The sequence below is a fragment of the Monodon monoceros genome, unplaced genomic scaffold, assembly GCF_005190385.1.
Source record: "Monodon monoceros isolate NGI ecotype Baffin Bay Population unplaced genomic scaffold, NGI_Narwhal_1 Super_Scaffold_8, whole genome shotgun sequence".
Lineage (NCBI taxonomy): Eukaryota > Metazoa > Chordata > Mammalia > Artiodactyla > Monodontidae > Monodon > Monodon monoceros.
This window is the reverse complement of record NW_021703785.1, coordinates 9,647,714-9,662,375: the sequence shown is the minus strand read 5'-3', so window position 1 is coordinate 9,662,375 and position 14,662 is coordinate 9,647,714. Positions and strand designations below refer to the sequence as shown.

Here is a 14,662-nt window from a genome sequence, read left to right as displayed (position 1 = left end):
AGAAGGGCTTTGGTAAGACACTTTCGTCTCTTGGCTGCCGTGAGTATATCACTCTGTTAGAGTAAGCCTAGATGTTAAATCATAAATTGCCCACAAATATCTATGACTGCTGTTAATATTTTTCAAAACTCCTGACTCTACTATGTGAACTAGATTTTAACAAGAAGAAAAACATGCCTGGTGGAAGAGAAATGCGGCTAAGGACTGATGGTAATACTAAGCCAGTGATGTTTGAATTCCCTTTAGCCTATGCGGCAGAGCCTGAAATTGCCTGAAATTGAACCCACCTCTGCATCCACAGCCCTGGCAGTGCTCTCCCATCCCACTCTCATTCTGAACTTAGCCATGTGATTTGTTTCAGTCAGTGAGACGATCGCAAAAGCGATATACGCAGAGACTTGGAAAATACTTGTGAGTTGTGACTTCTGTTGCAGCTCTTGGAGCCCGGAGCCACCTCGTTAACACTACAGGTTGGTCTGTTTCATGGTGGCCCCCGGCCCCGTCATCCCCTCTATCCCAATAGTCAGCCGTGTCTGGAAGCAGAGATGAGGGCTGGTGAGCTAGCTGATGATGCTGGCTGACTTCAGATCAAAAGTGAGCCCAGCCGTGATCAGCTGAGACGGTCTCAGACTAGCGTGTTTTGGGAAGGGATCGTTGGCATCTGCTTAAGGGGAGAGTAAGAATTTGTGTCTGCTATGTGGGAGGTTGTGTAGTTCTGTACATGAAAGCACACACACGTGCACATTCACATACAACCCCCCAAATATTTGCGAAGCGCTGATCACGTGAAAGCTATAGTGGAAGCAGCTGGAAGCAGAGAGAAACTGACCAAATACAATCAAGGAGTCAACGATCACTGCACTGTGGAAGCTTTGATCTGATTTTGAGGGCAGGGATCTTAGCATGGGGTGGAGCGGATGATTCAGAGAAATTCAAAAGACTGAATTAATGACAGAATTGAAGACAGATCAGATTTGGGGAGGACCAAGAGGGGTGCATCATAGGTTGGTGTTCAGGTTTCTGGAGGTGCAGGAAAAGCCTGAAGTCTATGTGGGGATGGGTGGGGGAGGGGTGACGTTTCCATCAGAACACCTGGGAATGTGTTAGAAATGCGCTGCAAAGATTCAGAAAGCAGAGTGAGAAGGGAAGGCTGTGACACCACTGGACCATGAGTGTGCATGACAGCTGACTTTCTGGAAGTGAGTAGGACACTCAGAGTGAACAGCGCTAGGAGAGGACCATATGCTAATAGTAACGACAGTCACCTCTGCGGACTGGGTGACCTGCTGCATCCCACACAGAGCACTAGGTAGTTTATGTGCCTCACTTCTAATTCTTACCAACCCCTGAGAGATGTTTTTATCCCCATTTCTCAGGTCAGGAAACTGAGTCTCTGGGAGATTTAGCCAATTGTCCGAGGTTCTCCTGGGCCATACTGTCTTAGCTGGGCCACACATGGGTCTTTAAGGATGGAAGAGGTTTGCTTGTACATGGAACCTATGTTCCCCTGGGCTCAATCAATTCTTGAAATTATCTGCCAGTTTGTGGGAAGGTTTATTAAGAAGATAGACATTTAAGAAGTGCCTAGAATGTCACCTTGTCACTCGAAATACACATTTCACACAATCTACCCCTCCTCCCATCTTCGCCTTCAATGGAAATTTTCTCAAAAAGCATTAAAACACTATAGTAGTAATTCTGCCACAATTTGACCTACTCTTGGTAAAAGCCTATTATTTCTGTTCTTTATAGAAGGAGGCACACGATGGGATGTTACCAGAGAGAAATTGAACTTAAGGAGGCCGGGTCTCAGGCATACTTTCATTTTCTTGTCACTGACTTTCTTCAGGATAATAGATCACTGGGTGTGTGTTGGAAGATGCCTCAAAGCCGTGCAGCCACATGTGTCAAACTGTCAAGAGATGAAATCTCCTACCTGAGAGGCAGGAGAAAAACAGCTCATCACAGCAGCAGTCCAGGAATGAGGTTCCAATTTAGCCGTGTTCTATTTATCGTGCATTAGGGTGACCTCTTCAGCGCTGCTGTTGCTTATGCTAAAATGAGTTTAAACAGATAACTAACCGGTTGATGCTAAGAGTTGATTGTAACTTTTCCCTTTGCTGAAACTCACAAATTAAAGAAAATTTCTAAATGGTTTTGGTAACACCACATAAAAGAATTACGTTATTGCCTGAAGATGGTAGAGTGTAAAATGTGCATACGTAGGTCAAGTATTAATATTTTGGATTTACTTTTCTAATATTTTAATGTTAGGTAGAAGTGATATGCCCTTTAGAATCTCACAGAATTTCTGAAAATCATTTGGAAAAATCAACAGGTAAATGGGCAACAAACAGGAATAAGCAATCTATAGAAAATATAAGTGGTCTATGTATATATGAAAAAATGCTCAACAACCATAGGCTTTAATCAGGGAGATTAAAATTTAACATCATGATATATCATCTCATGCTATCAGGTGTAAAAGTCTGATAACATCAAGTGTGGACGAGGATGTGAAAGAATGAGAACTCTTACTCTTGCTGGTAAGAGTAAAAAGTGGCACTTTCATCTGGGGAGCCATCAGGCAACATCTCATAAAGCCTAAGTTTGTTCATATCCTTAAACCGAGCAATTGTTCTCCTAACTATATATACTCAGATAATTCTTACACGTGTGCACAAGAATGCGAGGGCAAGAAGGATCTTAGAATGTCTGCAAGAGCAAAACAATAAAAAACAACCTCAATGGCCATCAACAGAATGAGGAAGTGAATAAATGGACAAACTGTGAAATATTTCTGTAGTAGGATAACATACAGTGATGAAGATGAAGTGGTTAAAAACAAGAGGTCGACTGCCTGTGAGGAAATTCCCACTCAGTAACTAGCTATGTGACCATCATCAGGTTACTTAGGCTCTCTGTGCCTCAAACTTCTCATTTGTTAAACAGAGATCATAACAGTACCTACATTTATGATGTTATGATCATTAAGTAATTTAACACCTCTGTGATATTTTGATTTATAACAAGACGTACATATTTGGTCTTTTTCCTGGTCCCTGACACAGATCTTTTAAAACCCTTGATATTTCCCATGACGAGGGGGATAAAGGTGTCTTTTCTCATGTTAATGAGGTGACTTTGGAAAGCACCTAAGGATAAGGGCCAGTCACTAAAGGAGCCAACAACCAAAGGATTAGAGGGTTGGGACCAAAAGTCCTGGGAGAGCAGAGGGACTGGAGATTGAAGCAATCACCACTGGCAATGATTTAATCAACCCTGTCCATGCAATGAAGCCTCCATAAAACCCCAAAAGGACGGGGCTCAGAGAGCTTCCAGGTTGGTGAACATGCTGAGGTGTTGGCAGACTGTCTCTCAGAGAGCATGGAAGCTCCATGCCCCTTCCCCATACCTTGTCCTGTGCCATCTGTTCTACCTGGCTGTCCCTCATTGCATTGTTTTATAATAAGCTGGTAATCTAGTAAGTAAAATATTTTTCTGAGTTCTGTGAGCAGCTCTAGCAAATTATTCAAACCTGAGGAGGTCACTGGAACCTCCAACTAGAGCTGGTTGGTCAGAAGCCCAGGTGACATCTGAAAAGGAGGTGGCAGGGGTAGTCTTGTAGGACTGAGCCCTGAACCTTTGGGCTGAATTCAGGGTACTCAGCTGGTGTCAGAAAATTGCTTGGTGGTGTGAGAAAACTCTCCCCTCCCCCACTCCATTGGAATTGGTGATCAGAACCCTCAACTTCTAAGACGCTGTGTGCTAGATACATAGCGAGTGGTCTGTAAATGTAGCTATCATTATTTCTAAGAGTGGATACCGAGGTATTCTTCCTAACTGTGTTTCTATCAGTACATTATTTCATAATGTTTTTAATGCGAGGAAATGACTGAACATTATATTGTCAAATGGCTCCAATTTACAAATTATTCATTTGTAAGTAGTTCATGGAAACTATGTGGCATTTCTCCAAAGAAATTATTTTACAGGTGATTTGAACTTCAGGTCAGACCATAATAACCTATTTAGCCTTTAACAGACTTCTCAAGTCCTGTATGACTTGACAGTTTCCTGGGGAAAGTGATCCCTGAGTTATAACCCCGAGGTCAAGTCCCCCCATTCCATGGGACAAAGTTATGTTTCCCTTCTCACTCACCCCATGGAGCTCATGAAGAAGAGTGCTGAGTAGGTGGCTCCTGTAGACAGAAATGGGAGCAGGGTTTTCAGAGGGGATTAAGAAGGAAAATTACCTTGAGTTCGTGCTGGAGGAAAGCCCAGTGCCTGGCTTAAGTGGACCTACTGCTTCCATTCACTTCCCATGACCTCCTGCCTCTGGCCAATGTCCCATTTTGGTGAAACTTCTCCCAGCTCTACACTCGCCTCTGGATGTTTTCTGATGGATCTCTCTAGAACCCTTAAATGGGAGGTCACTAAACTCAGTCACAATCTGCCATATTTGGGTAAAACGTAAGAAAAAGAAGGAAGCTAGTTTGCATGGTGAGAAAACAGAGGCAAATGCACAGACAGAAACAAAGATGAGAAATCCTGTGCCCCAAACAGACAGTAGAGAAGGGCAAAGGAAGTGCAGTCCCCTGGCAGCTCTGATTATACTCGCAATAAACACTCCCTGTGAGCATATGGTCTGATCCTCGCAACCAAATAATTCCTGACTAGGACATAAATACTCACTTAATTCTCACAAGCCAAGGAAGGATATACTATTCCCAATTTATAGAAATATGCCCAAGGTCATAGTATAAGCAGCATAGCTGAAATATGGCTGTCTCCAAAGCCTGTTCTCTAAGAGGCTACAATTGGGTGATTTATTCTCCCTCAGGAAAGATGCTGTCCCGGGAGTTACTTCGCAGAATGAAGCAAGGACATCTGCAGCTGCAGAGGCAGGCATGAGAGGTAGGGGAGTCATGTCAGCACAGTCCAGCAGTCTGTGCTGGAGGCAGTTGTAGCACAAAAAGAAAAGGAAACCAGGTGCGGTGTTTGGCTTATGCACATTCTCCATCATTTCCAGCCAGGAAGTGATGTTCCCATAGCCAGGACTGAAGGCAGGAAGGGGAGGGTCCCCAGACAACGAGCAACTCAGCAGAGCATGGGGAAGTGAGGATAGACAGATGCAGAAAGACGTTCCAGGCAAGATGACTGGGAAGTGGAGGGGGGCGTGTTTCAGGGGCAACAGGACATTCGCTTACTTGTCCTTAACTTAGGAATGAATTTGTTAGGAATTGCATAGATTTAGATCATGACTAATTTCCTTATTAAACGTGGTATGAAGTTCATTAATAAACCTGAAATATGTCCTAGCAAAATTAACTCTGTTAACATTAAGTGAATTAACTAAAAATTTCAAAAAGTGGCATCAGAGAGCTCACCACACAGAACCTACGAGGTCAGTAAGACGGCTCTTCTTGTCCACCTGCTCCAAACTCGTGGTTGTGAAGTTCAATGTGCACGCATATGTATTCTCACTCATTATAAAAACAGAAAAGACCACCCTAAGGGCCCCAGATTGAATCCTTTCCTGTATGACTGCATATGACTCCCATTATGATTATAATTATAGCTATAATTATATTTATAATTTGTCTCAGAACACAGAATGGAATTTGTAGGGTTTCAAACTGCAGACCAAAGGTGCCTATTTTTTCCTAGATAAATGGCTCTATAGAGCCTATTATTCTGTAAAAACGTGAGAAGATCTCTAACGTCCCTAATTCAGTTGATACCTCCATAATCAACATATGTAAAGAGGGGGCAGAAACACCACAAATATTGCAACATTTGAAATAAGGTAAAATGTGTGTAGGGATGTGGGGAAAAAAAATTTTTAATAAGAAATTGTTCCTATTGCTTAGATCCTAATCACTGCTTACTGGAATATATAGAATCCTGACAGATTTATTCATGTAATGTAAAAAAATGTGTATATACATATACAGATGTACACATATGTCTTTTAAATAGATAGGTAGATAGATACACACATACAGAGAGAGAGAGCGGAAAAAAATAAAGTATTATACATCAAACACCCAGAATCACAGAAGCACCAGTCACATCATGTATTTAGTTTAACAGTAGTGGGGAAAGTTAAGCCACGTCAGTCAATCATATTTCATTAAATTACCTCATTACTTATAGCTGGTGGGGAAGACAGATAGACGTATACCAATAAACTAGACAAGGATACAGAAAGCAGAAAAGAAAGTAAAAATACAAGACACGATACCAGTGAAGAAAGTTAGCCAATGTGAAGCAATTTCACCTGAAACAAGGACAGAGATGGTTTTTAAATGTCCTTCACTTATAAGAGAATTTGAGCCAGTCTCCATGTATGCTGAGTTAAGATTTCAACAGTTTGAAATTATGAAGACATAAAACTTATGGGAAGACTTTTTGGGAATAATGGAAACTCACGCACTACTTACCCTTATGCCATCTTTGTAAACTAAAGTCACACTTCTGTACCTTATTTCATGGGTCACCCAAACAAAGCCTCCTGACACCTAGCAGGTAAAATGAATGAGAAAAGCAGACCCGGAGTCATGTACTAAACACACAGGGACCACCCTCACTTCTACAAAGAATCATGTTCATTTCTCCTTTCTTTTTGCAAACAATGTTTTCCTTCATGCATGCATTTATGTGTGTATTTATATATGTGTGCACTTATGAATTTATTATTTATTTATTTTCTGTCCATGGAGTGATGGGTAAAGAGAAATACTTTGCTACTCTGAGAAAAGTGACCGTACGAATCTGTGGATAAATAAAACACACATTCCCAGTGCTGTCGGGACAACAATATGGACCGTTGGGAGACTCCCGGAAACTGGAGAGACGGTGCCCAATACGGCAGCCACTGCCCAGCTCCAGCCAATTACACCACATGGGAGTGAGGGTCCTGTGTTGCCAGATCTTTCTATTTTACAAAAGCAGTAGGATATATGGGTTTTCATATGAAATTTCTGCTTTTTAAACTTGGGATCAAATTTGGAAACAAAGTTCCACTTTCAAGACAAAATCAATAATTCCTAATACCCAAGTGGGGACTCCCGGTCACTCGTTTACCATCTCAGATACTGCTTCTACCTCATTCTTCCAATCTTTTTCAACAAATGGCCAAATCACTAACTCAATTTAATTACAGCTGTTCAAATGCTTCATTCCTACAAATTCTACTTTTTTAGTAGGTAGGAATTGGTTTTGATTCTTTTCAACTGTTATTCCTAAGATTACATTTCTAAACACAGATGTATTTATTTCACATGCTGACCATGACCGTTATGATTCTTATTGTCATGGAGTTTCCTCTGGTTGGAAAAGCAGACATTAAATAACAAATTATACCATTAAAATTTTTTTAATTAAAATTATGATAAACACAAAAGAAAAGCATAGGAGGATATGGGCACATATAACTGGGCTACCTGATCTGTTTCTTTGAGGACGAAGACGGCTTCCTTAAGAAAGTGACATCTGAGCTGAATTCTGAACTCTGAGTGCGAGAGAAGAGTGTTCTAGAAAGAGGAAACACTATGTGAAAATGACAGGGCCTCTGGGAGGCAGAAATGCTGCTTTATAGAAGAGATATAATGTTTAAATTCAGGGGTAAAGGGTCTTAGGAGACTGGCTTCTAACGCTGACCGCTAGGTTACCTCTGGGAAGTGGAATGAGGGAGGATAGTTGGAAGAAGTTAAAGCAAACTCTTACTCTTTATTTTATTTCTACAGTTTAAAAGTCATTTTAGAAGAACACACTCACATTTTGCTCGTTTTAAAAATAAAAAGAGTGACCGACAAGGGCTTAATTTCCAAAATATACAAACAGCTCATGCAGCTCAATATCAAAAAACCAAACACCCCAAACCAAAAATGGGCAGAAAGACCTAAATAGACATTTCTCCAAAGAAGACACACAGATGGCCAACAAGCACATGAAAAGATGCTCAATAGCTCTAATTACTAGAGAAATGCAAATTAAAACTACAATGAGGTACCACTTAACACCAGTCAGTATGGCCATCATCAAAATAGCTACAAATAATAAATGCTGGGGAGGGTGTGGAGAAAAGGGAACCCTCCTACAATGTTGGTGGGAATGTAAACTAGTGCAACTACTATGGAGAACACTACGAAGGTTCCTTAAAAAACTAAAAATAGAGCTACCATATAATCCAGCAATCCTACTCCTGGGCATATATCCAGAGAAAACTCTAATTCAAAAAGATACATGCACCCCAATGTTCATTGCAGCACTACTTACAACAGCCAAGACATGGAAGCAACCTAAGTGTCCATCAACAGTGGAATGGATAAGGAAGATGTGGTACATATATACAATACAAGATGTGGTACATATATACAATACACTGTACATATATACAATGGAATATTACTCAGCCATAAAAAAGAATGAAATAATGCCATTTGCAGCAACGTGGATGGACCTAGAAATTATCATACCAAGTGAAGTAAGTCAGACAGAGAGAGACAAATACCATATGATATCACTTATATGTGGAATCTAAAAAAATGATACAAATGAACTTACCAACACAGAAAACAAACTTATGGTTACCAAAGGGGGTGCAGGTGAGGGATAAATTAGGAATTTGGGATTAACAGATACATACTACTACATATTAAATAGATATACAGCTACTGTATAGCACAGGGAACTATATTCAATATCTTGTAATAACCTATAATGGAAAAGAATGTGAAAAAGAATATATATGTATATGTATGTTTATATATATATATATATATATATATACATATATATGTATATAAAACTGAATCACCTTGCTGTACCTAACACAACATTGTAAATCAACAATATTTCAATAAAAAAGAAAACAAACAGAAAGAATAAAAATAAAAAGGAGTAATATATGCTACAGTTTGTCTTTGAGTGAGATATTATAATCCAAGGCAGTGAGTGAGGTATGGTTCAGATGAAAATTTTCCTGTTAACTAGTTTTAGACGGCATTAATCATTAGTAAGAGCCAAGTGAGTATTTCACGACCATTGTATCTTCAGTACTTTTTCTTTACTTACTTTCTTTCTCTTTAATAAGTTAATAATTAATTCATTTTTCACCCAGACATGGAAATGTACTCTCTCTCTTTAGTCACAGCTCACGTCATGCCCAATACAAAGAGGTGACCCCTTGGCCATCCCACTTTTCATCCGTACTCTTACAGATCAGCTCTTTCTGGAAAGCATCAGGACCAAAGATGGGACGCTGAGCTGCATGGAGCCTCATCCTGAATTGTCTGCCTTCCTTCTCTCATTGTCTCAAACCACATGTACCATCAACCATACAACTTAACAAGCATGCTGCCACACCCACCATACATGCCTAATACTCACGTCTCCCAGACGCCACATCCACACAGGGCTAGCCTAACATCCACCCCCCTCTGCTGACCTTTATTTCCCTATGTCCCTGCTCCGTGCTGCCCCTCCATCACACCTTCATTGCCATCTAGCTCTTGCCATCTCAAATCTTTTTTTAAAATAAGTTTATTTCTTTCATTTATTTATTATTTTTGGCTGGGTTGGGTCTTTGTTGCTGTGTGCGGGCTTTCTCTAGTTGCGGCGAGCGGGGGCTACTCTTTGCAGTGTGCAGGCTTCTCACTGCAGTGGCTTCTCTTGCTGCGGAGCATGGGCTCTAGGCACACGGGCTTCTGTAGTTGTGGTGCACAGGCTTCAGTAGTTATGGCTCATGGGCTCTAGAGTGCAGGCTCAGTAGTTGTGGCACACGGGCTTAGTTACTCCGTGGCATGTGGGATCTTCCTGGACTAGGGCTCGAACCCATGTCCCCTGCATTGGCAGGTGGGTTCTTAACCACTGCGCCATCAGGGAAGCCCCTCAAATCTTTTTGATATAGAGGCTCGCTTCCTAATTCCAGACTGCAACCTTGAGGCATCTATTAACAAGCATTTACTAAAATTTTAAGCAATGCATTTGGGGCATAGGAAGACCCTGATTTGGTACTCCTAACAGGCCTGATCGTTGATTTCTATTACAAATGAATGTTTCCTTGGCATATTTTTTCAGCTAGATAGAGCATGGGACCAGGAACCAGAAGACCAGGTAAAAGTCCTGGTTTCTCTGTTTGTTTGAGGTCAGGAGACTCAGGCGGCCCTCTGGGTCTCCACTTCACCTCTACAAAGGCCCATAGAGGATGCCAATCTTTCCGCAGCACAGGGCTGTACTGAGTCTCACCCTTCCTCACTCCCTGCCTCATGCTTTCAGTCTCGGTTAAAGTACCACTACCTCACGAGGACCTCCCCTGACTCTCAGACAAGGAGAGCGGACTCCAAATTACATACTCCCATAGCATCCTGCATTACTCCTTCCAAACGCCCATCACTCCTGTGATTGCTAGTTCAAAGCTGGGTTTTCTCCTCACTGCCTGAAGTACCCTGTAAGCTCCACGAGGGGAGCGGCTGGGCTTCTCTTGCTCAGGACCACCTTTGTGTCAGTAAATATCGGTTGGTGGATTAATGAATAATGTAAGTAAGAGTACTTTTTAGGCAAGAAGCTGCTGCTACTGCAATGGTTGTCATTGTTATTGCTATGACAGTAATAGTAGTAGTAGAGGTAGCTACAGAAGTTGAATTATTAGCAGCATTGTCACCATCCAATATACGACAGAAAGAGAAGCAGAGAATAGTACTTAACATTATCAGTGTTCATTGTAAACTCTTCCTCTTTTTCTGCTCTATCCTTTTTCTTTTTTTTTTTTTTTTCTTTTGTGGTACACGGGGCTCTCGCTGTTGTGGCCTCTCCCGTTGCGGAGCACAGGCTCCGGACGCTCAGGCTCAGCGGCCACGGCTCACGGGCCCAGCCGCTCCACCGCATGTGGGATCCTCCCGGACCGGGGCACGAACCCGTGTCCCCTGCATCGGCAGGCGGACTCTCAACCACTGCGCCACCAGGGAAGCCCCTGCTCTATCCTTTTAATGGATACAAACAAATAACTGTATGATTAAACAGCCATATAGATGTAGCCCACAGGAGAGGTTCAGAGAACAGTATTTTGCTACTTATGTACCAATCCTTGAAATGCACCAGTCCCCACCTGGAGAAAGATCCAAAAGAAAGACAGAAGATGTGTTCTCATCCTGAAGTAGGTGATAAACCCTTCCCCAAATTAGAGGGGGGGATATGAAAAACTATAAGAAGCAGTCCCCTTGTAGGAAGAGGATTTACAACTGAAAACAGAAAGAGGGTGAAGAAAAGAAAATTCTCCAGGAGGAAGAATCAGTTTTCTGCTCCCAACATGGGACAGCTTGAGTTTTCACCCTTAAAGAGGAGGAAATGGAAATATAAAAAGCCCTGGAACGGCAGGGATGCCGCTCTTGTTAAGGTGATGTTGTTTTGAATGAGTTACTGCTATTGGTGGGCAGGGAGGGGGCACATGAAAGAGAAGAGGCCTCTGTGGTCCACTGAAAAAAAGGATTTTATTAGGCTTTCTGGGGAGCTCAGAGCAGAAGGTAAGTCCAGAAGGTTCACAGGCCAGAGACCTCATGGCCCATCCTCCGGTCACTTGCCAGGACTTTGGGCTCCCCTGCAATCCCATCGCCTTGTGTCTGCTGCAGGTGCACTTTGTTAAGGAAGTGCCTTTATTATACCACGCTGCTCGGAGAGCTTGCAGACGCAGAACAACAGACTACATATTCGACATTTCCTTCCTGCGTACATGGTGAGGTACTCAAGTAAGTGAATTGTGATCTTGACTGCCCCCGGCCCCAAACAATTCAGGCCTTTGCAGAAGAATACCTTTACAAGGTTTAATGAGACAACAAAATTCTTCATCAATTCATTACCACTGGCCTGCTTTTACCTGTGTGCGTTCATTTACCAGAAATTTACCAAATCCCTAGTGTGTATCTAAAAAGGATGCCAGGTCCCGGGAATACAGGATGGAGTGTAATATTGCCCACAAATTTGGGTGGATCTAGAGCTTGGAGAGCTGTAGATTTCCTCGTATAAAATCAAATCAAAGACCTTTGGGGGTGACTTTTAGAAATGGCATCATACCACACCTGGAGGCAAGCTGGGGCACGTCCCTGGGGTTTGTTGACGTCTACGGCTACCAGCTGCCACCCGCCGGCGGAGTCTTCGTGAAACATCTTCAAGACAAAGGAGAAATGAGTCAGAGACACTTACGATGGAACATCAAGAACTCTAACTTTGTCTGCAGCTTTTTACGTTTTCTTTGTTATCAAAGATTTGTCTTCTTATGGCTTTATATTTAGAACATGAGTCATTCCATTTTAACACTGCAAACTTAAGTGAATAATCATAATAAAGATTATAGCTTGCATTAATTGAGCACTTGCTATGCATCAGGCCATTTCTGCCTTACATATGCTTTGCATATAACTGCCCAAATATTCTTCTCCACAAGACTTTAAAAGTAGGTATTTTATCCCCATTATGTTGATTATTGTATATAACATCTCAGAGAAAATGAAAATTAGAATTCCAAAGCGTGGTGTGTTTTTACAAAAAGTGGTAAACTTTTATCTTTATTTAGTAGACAGTTCTCACTGAACCAATAGAAAAATATTCTCAGGATAAATAATATAATGTGCATTTAGCATAGGGAAAGAGGGGAATGTTGTTTTATTTTATTTTTTTAATTAATTAATTTATTTTTGGCTGCAGTGGGTCTTCGTTGCTCTGTGCCGGCTTTCTCTAGTTGCAGCAAGCAGGGGCTACTCTTTGTTGCAGTGCGTGAACTTCTCATTGCGGTGGCTTCTCTTGTTGCGGAGCACAGGCTCCAGGTGTGCGGGCTTCAGTAGTTGTAGCTTGCGGGCTCAGTAGTTGTGGTGCATGGGCTTAGTTGCTCCGTCACATGTGGGATCTTCCTGGACCAGGGCTTGAACCTGTGTCCCCTGCATTGGCAGGTGGATTCTTAACCACTGCGCCACCAGGGAAGTCCGGGAATGTTATTTTAATGGTAGGAGAATTACAAATCACTTAAAAGACTTTGTGAAATTAGCTTGTGTAAGCCACAATTAATCTGCTCAGCAGAAATTTTATGTATACATATTTATGAAGGGAAAAAGTAGTTTCTTTTGGCTTAAAAGACATAAATGATGAAATTCAGGATAGTACAGGATGCTAAAATCTGACAGTCATTGAATTAGACATCCAGGTTGCTGGATGTGTAGGTTATCTTACTCATATTCTACCACCTTAAAAATTAGTTATCTGGGGCTTCCCTGGTGGCTCAGTGGTTAAGAATCCTCCTGTCAATGCAGAGGTCATGGGTTCAAGCTCTGGTCTGGGAAGATCCCACATGCTGCAGAGCAACTAAGCCCGTGTGCCATGACTACTGAGCCCGTGTGCCGCAACTACTGAGCCTGCGCTCTAGAGCCTGCGAGTCACAGCTACTGAGCCTGAAAGCCACAACTACTGAAGCCCGCGCACCTAGAGCCCATGCTCCACAACTAGAGAAGCCACTGCAATGAGGTCCGTGCACCACAACGAAGAGTAGCCCCCGCTCGCCGCAACTAGAGAAAGCCCACGTGCAGCAATGAAGACCCAATGCAGCCAAAAATAAACAAATCAATAAATAGATTTATTTTAAAAATTAGTTATCTATCAATAATATACTACACTGGAAAGCATGTACCACTTATAAATATTTTCCCACTAATATATATTTTCTTTTCCTTACGTGTGCATGCAGGGGCGTGGTGGAATAGGGTAGAATTAAGGATTTTTATTTTTCTAAGAAAAGACACCAACTACAAGCACTCACTGTTTTATTCCACCCTGAGCTCACTATCTCACAGACATAAACATTTTCTTTGCCATATTTATGTCTTTGTGTTCGTCTGACCCTGTCTGTGTTCAAAAGGGTAACTGTTGATGGAAACATGAGATGATGCAAAGATCCCATTACCTAGGATTTATCATTATAATTTCAAACTCCTGGTAACAGAGGTAGTAGATCATTTGCAGAAAGAAAACTTGCCCTCTATAAAATAAGGGAGGCGGAGAGTGACAAATGCCAAAATTCATAGGCCATACGTGTATTTTTAAAATGACAAAATGGCGGTGCACATTTACACAAAAATTCTCTGATCCAAGATGCCAATTACAAATGGTTCTTCTCAGCTGTCCATTTACAGGATTCTGATTCCCTTTAGAATGAATCTTAAAAGGTAAGTTTAGTGGTAGAATCAAGCACATCCATCACAAATAGGCTCATTCTGAGAATACATACATTGGTTGAGATGCAAACATGCATAAGTGCCTTTTAAAGTATCTGTCAAATGTCTGGGAGTCTCTTTTTAAGGAGAAAAGACAAAAGCAATCCCGCCAGTCACGAGGTAGGAACCCTCTGTACAAGCATCCTCTACTCTCTTACCATGGAGCAAAGGATCCCTGGGGCACATATTTGCTTTCATCAGGAGCAGACTAATTTTCTCTGTTAAATGATTTTTTTTCCAATAGACTAAAATCAAATGAATCAATTTAACTGTTAGTAAAAGTGCTCTCTCAAGGTCAGTTCTTTGTGTGAAATAAAGTGAAGGAAATGCAAACATGGTCCATTTCTCTTTAGTTCCCTGAATTATACAACAACATTTGGATTGGTTAATGTAACAGTAGC

General features: G+C 41.6%; 1 protein-coding gene across 1 annotated transcript in view; it reads right to left on the bottom strand.

Annotated features, from left to right (window-relative positions):
- The window catches only part of NALCN (sodium leak channel, non-selective), a 292,250-nt gene that overhangs the window by 184,547 nt on the left and 93,041 nt on the right, over positions 1 to 14,662 (bottom strand). Inside the window, exon 10 of the mRNA XM_029210183.1 lies at positions 12,081 to 12,167. Coding sequence (XP_029066016.1) covers positions 12,081 to 12,167 — 87 coding nt within the window. The remainder of the gene's footprint in view (positions 1 to 12,080; positions 12,168 to 14,662) is intronic.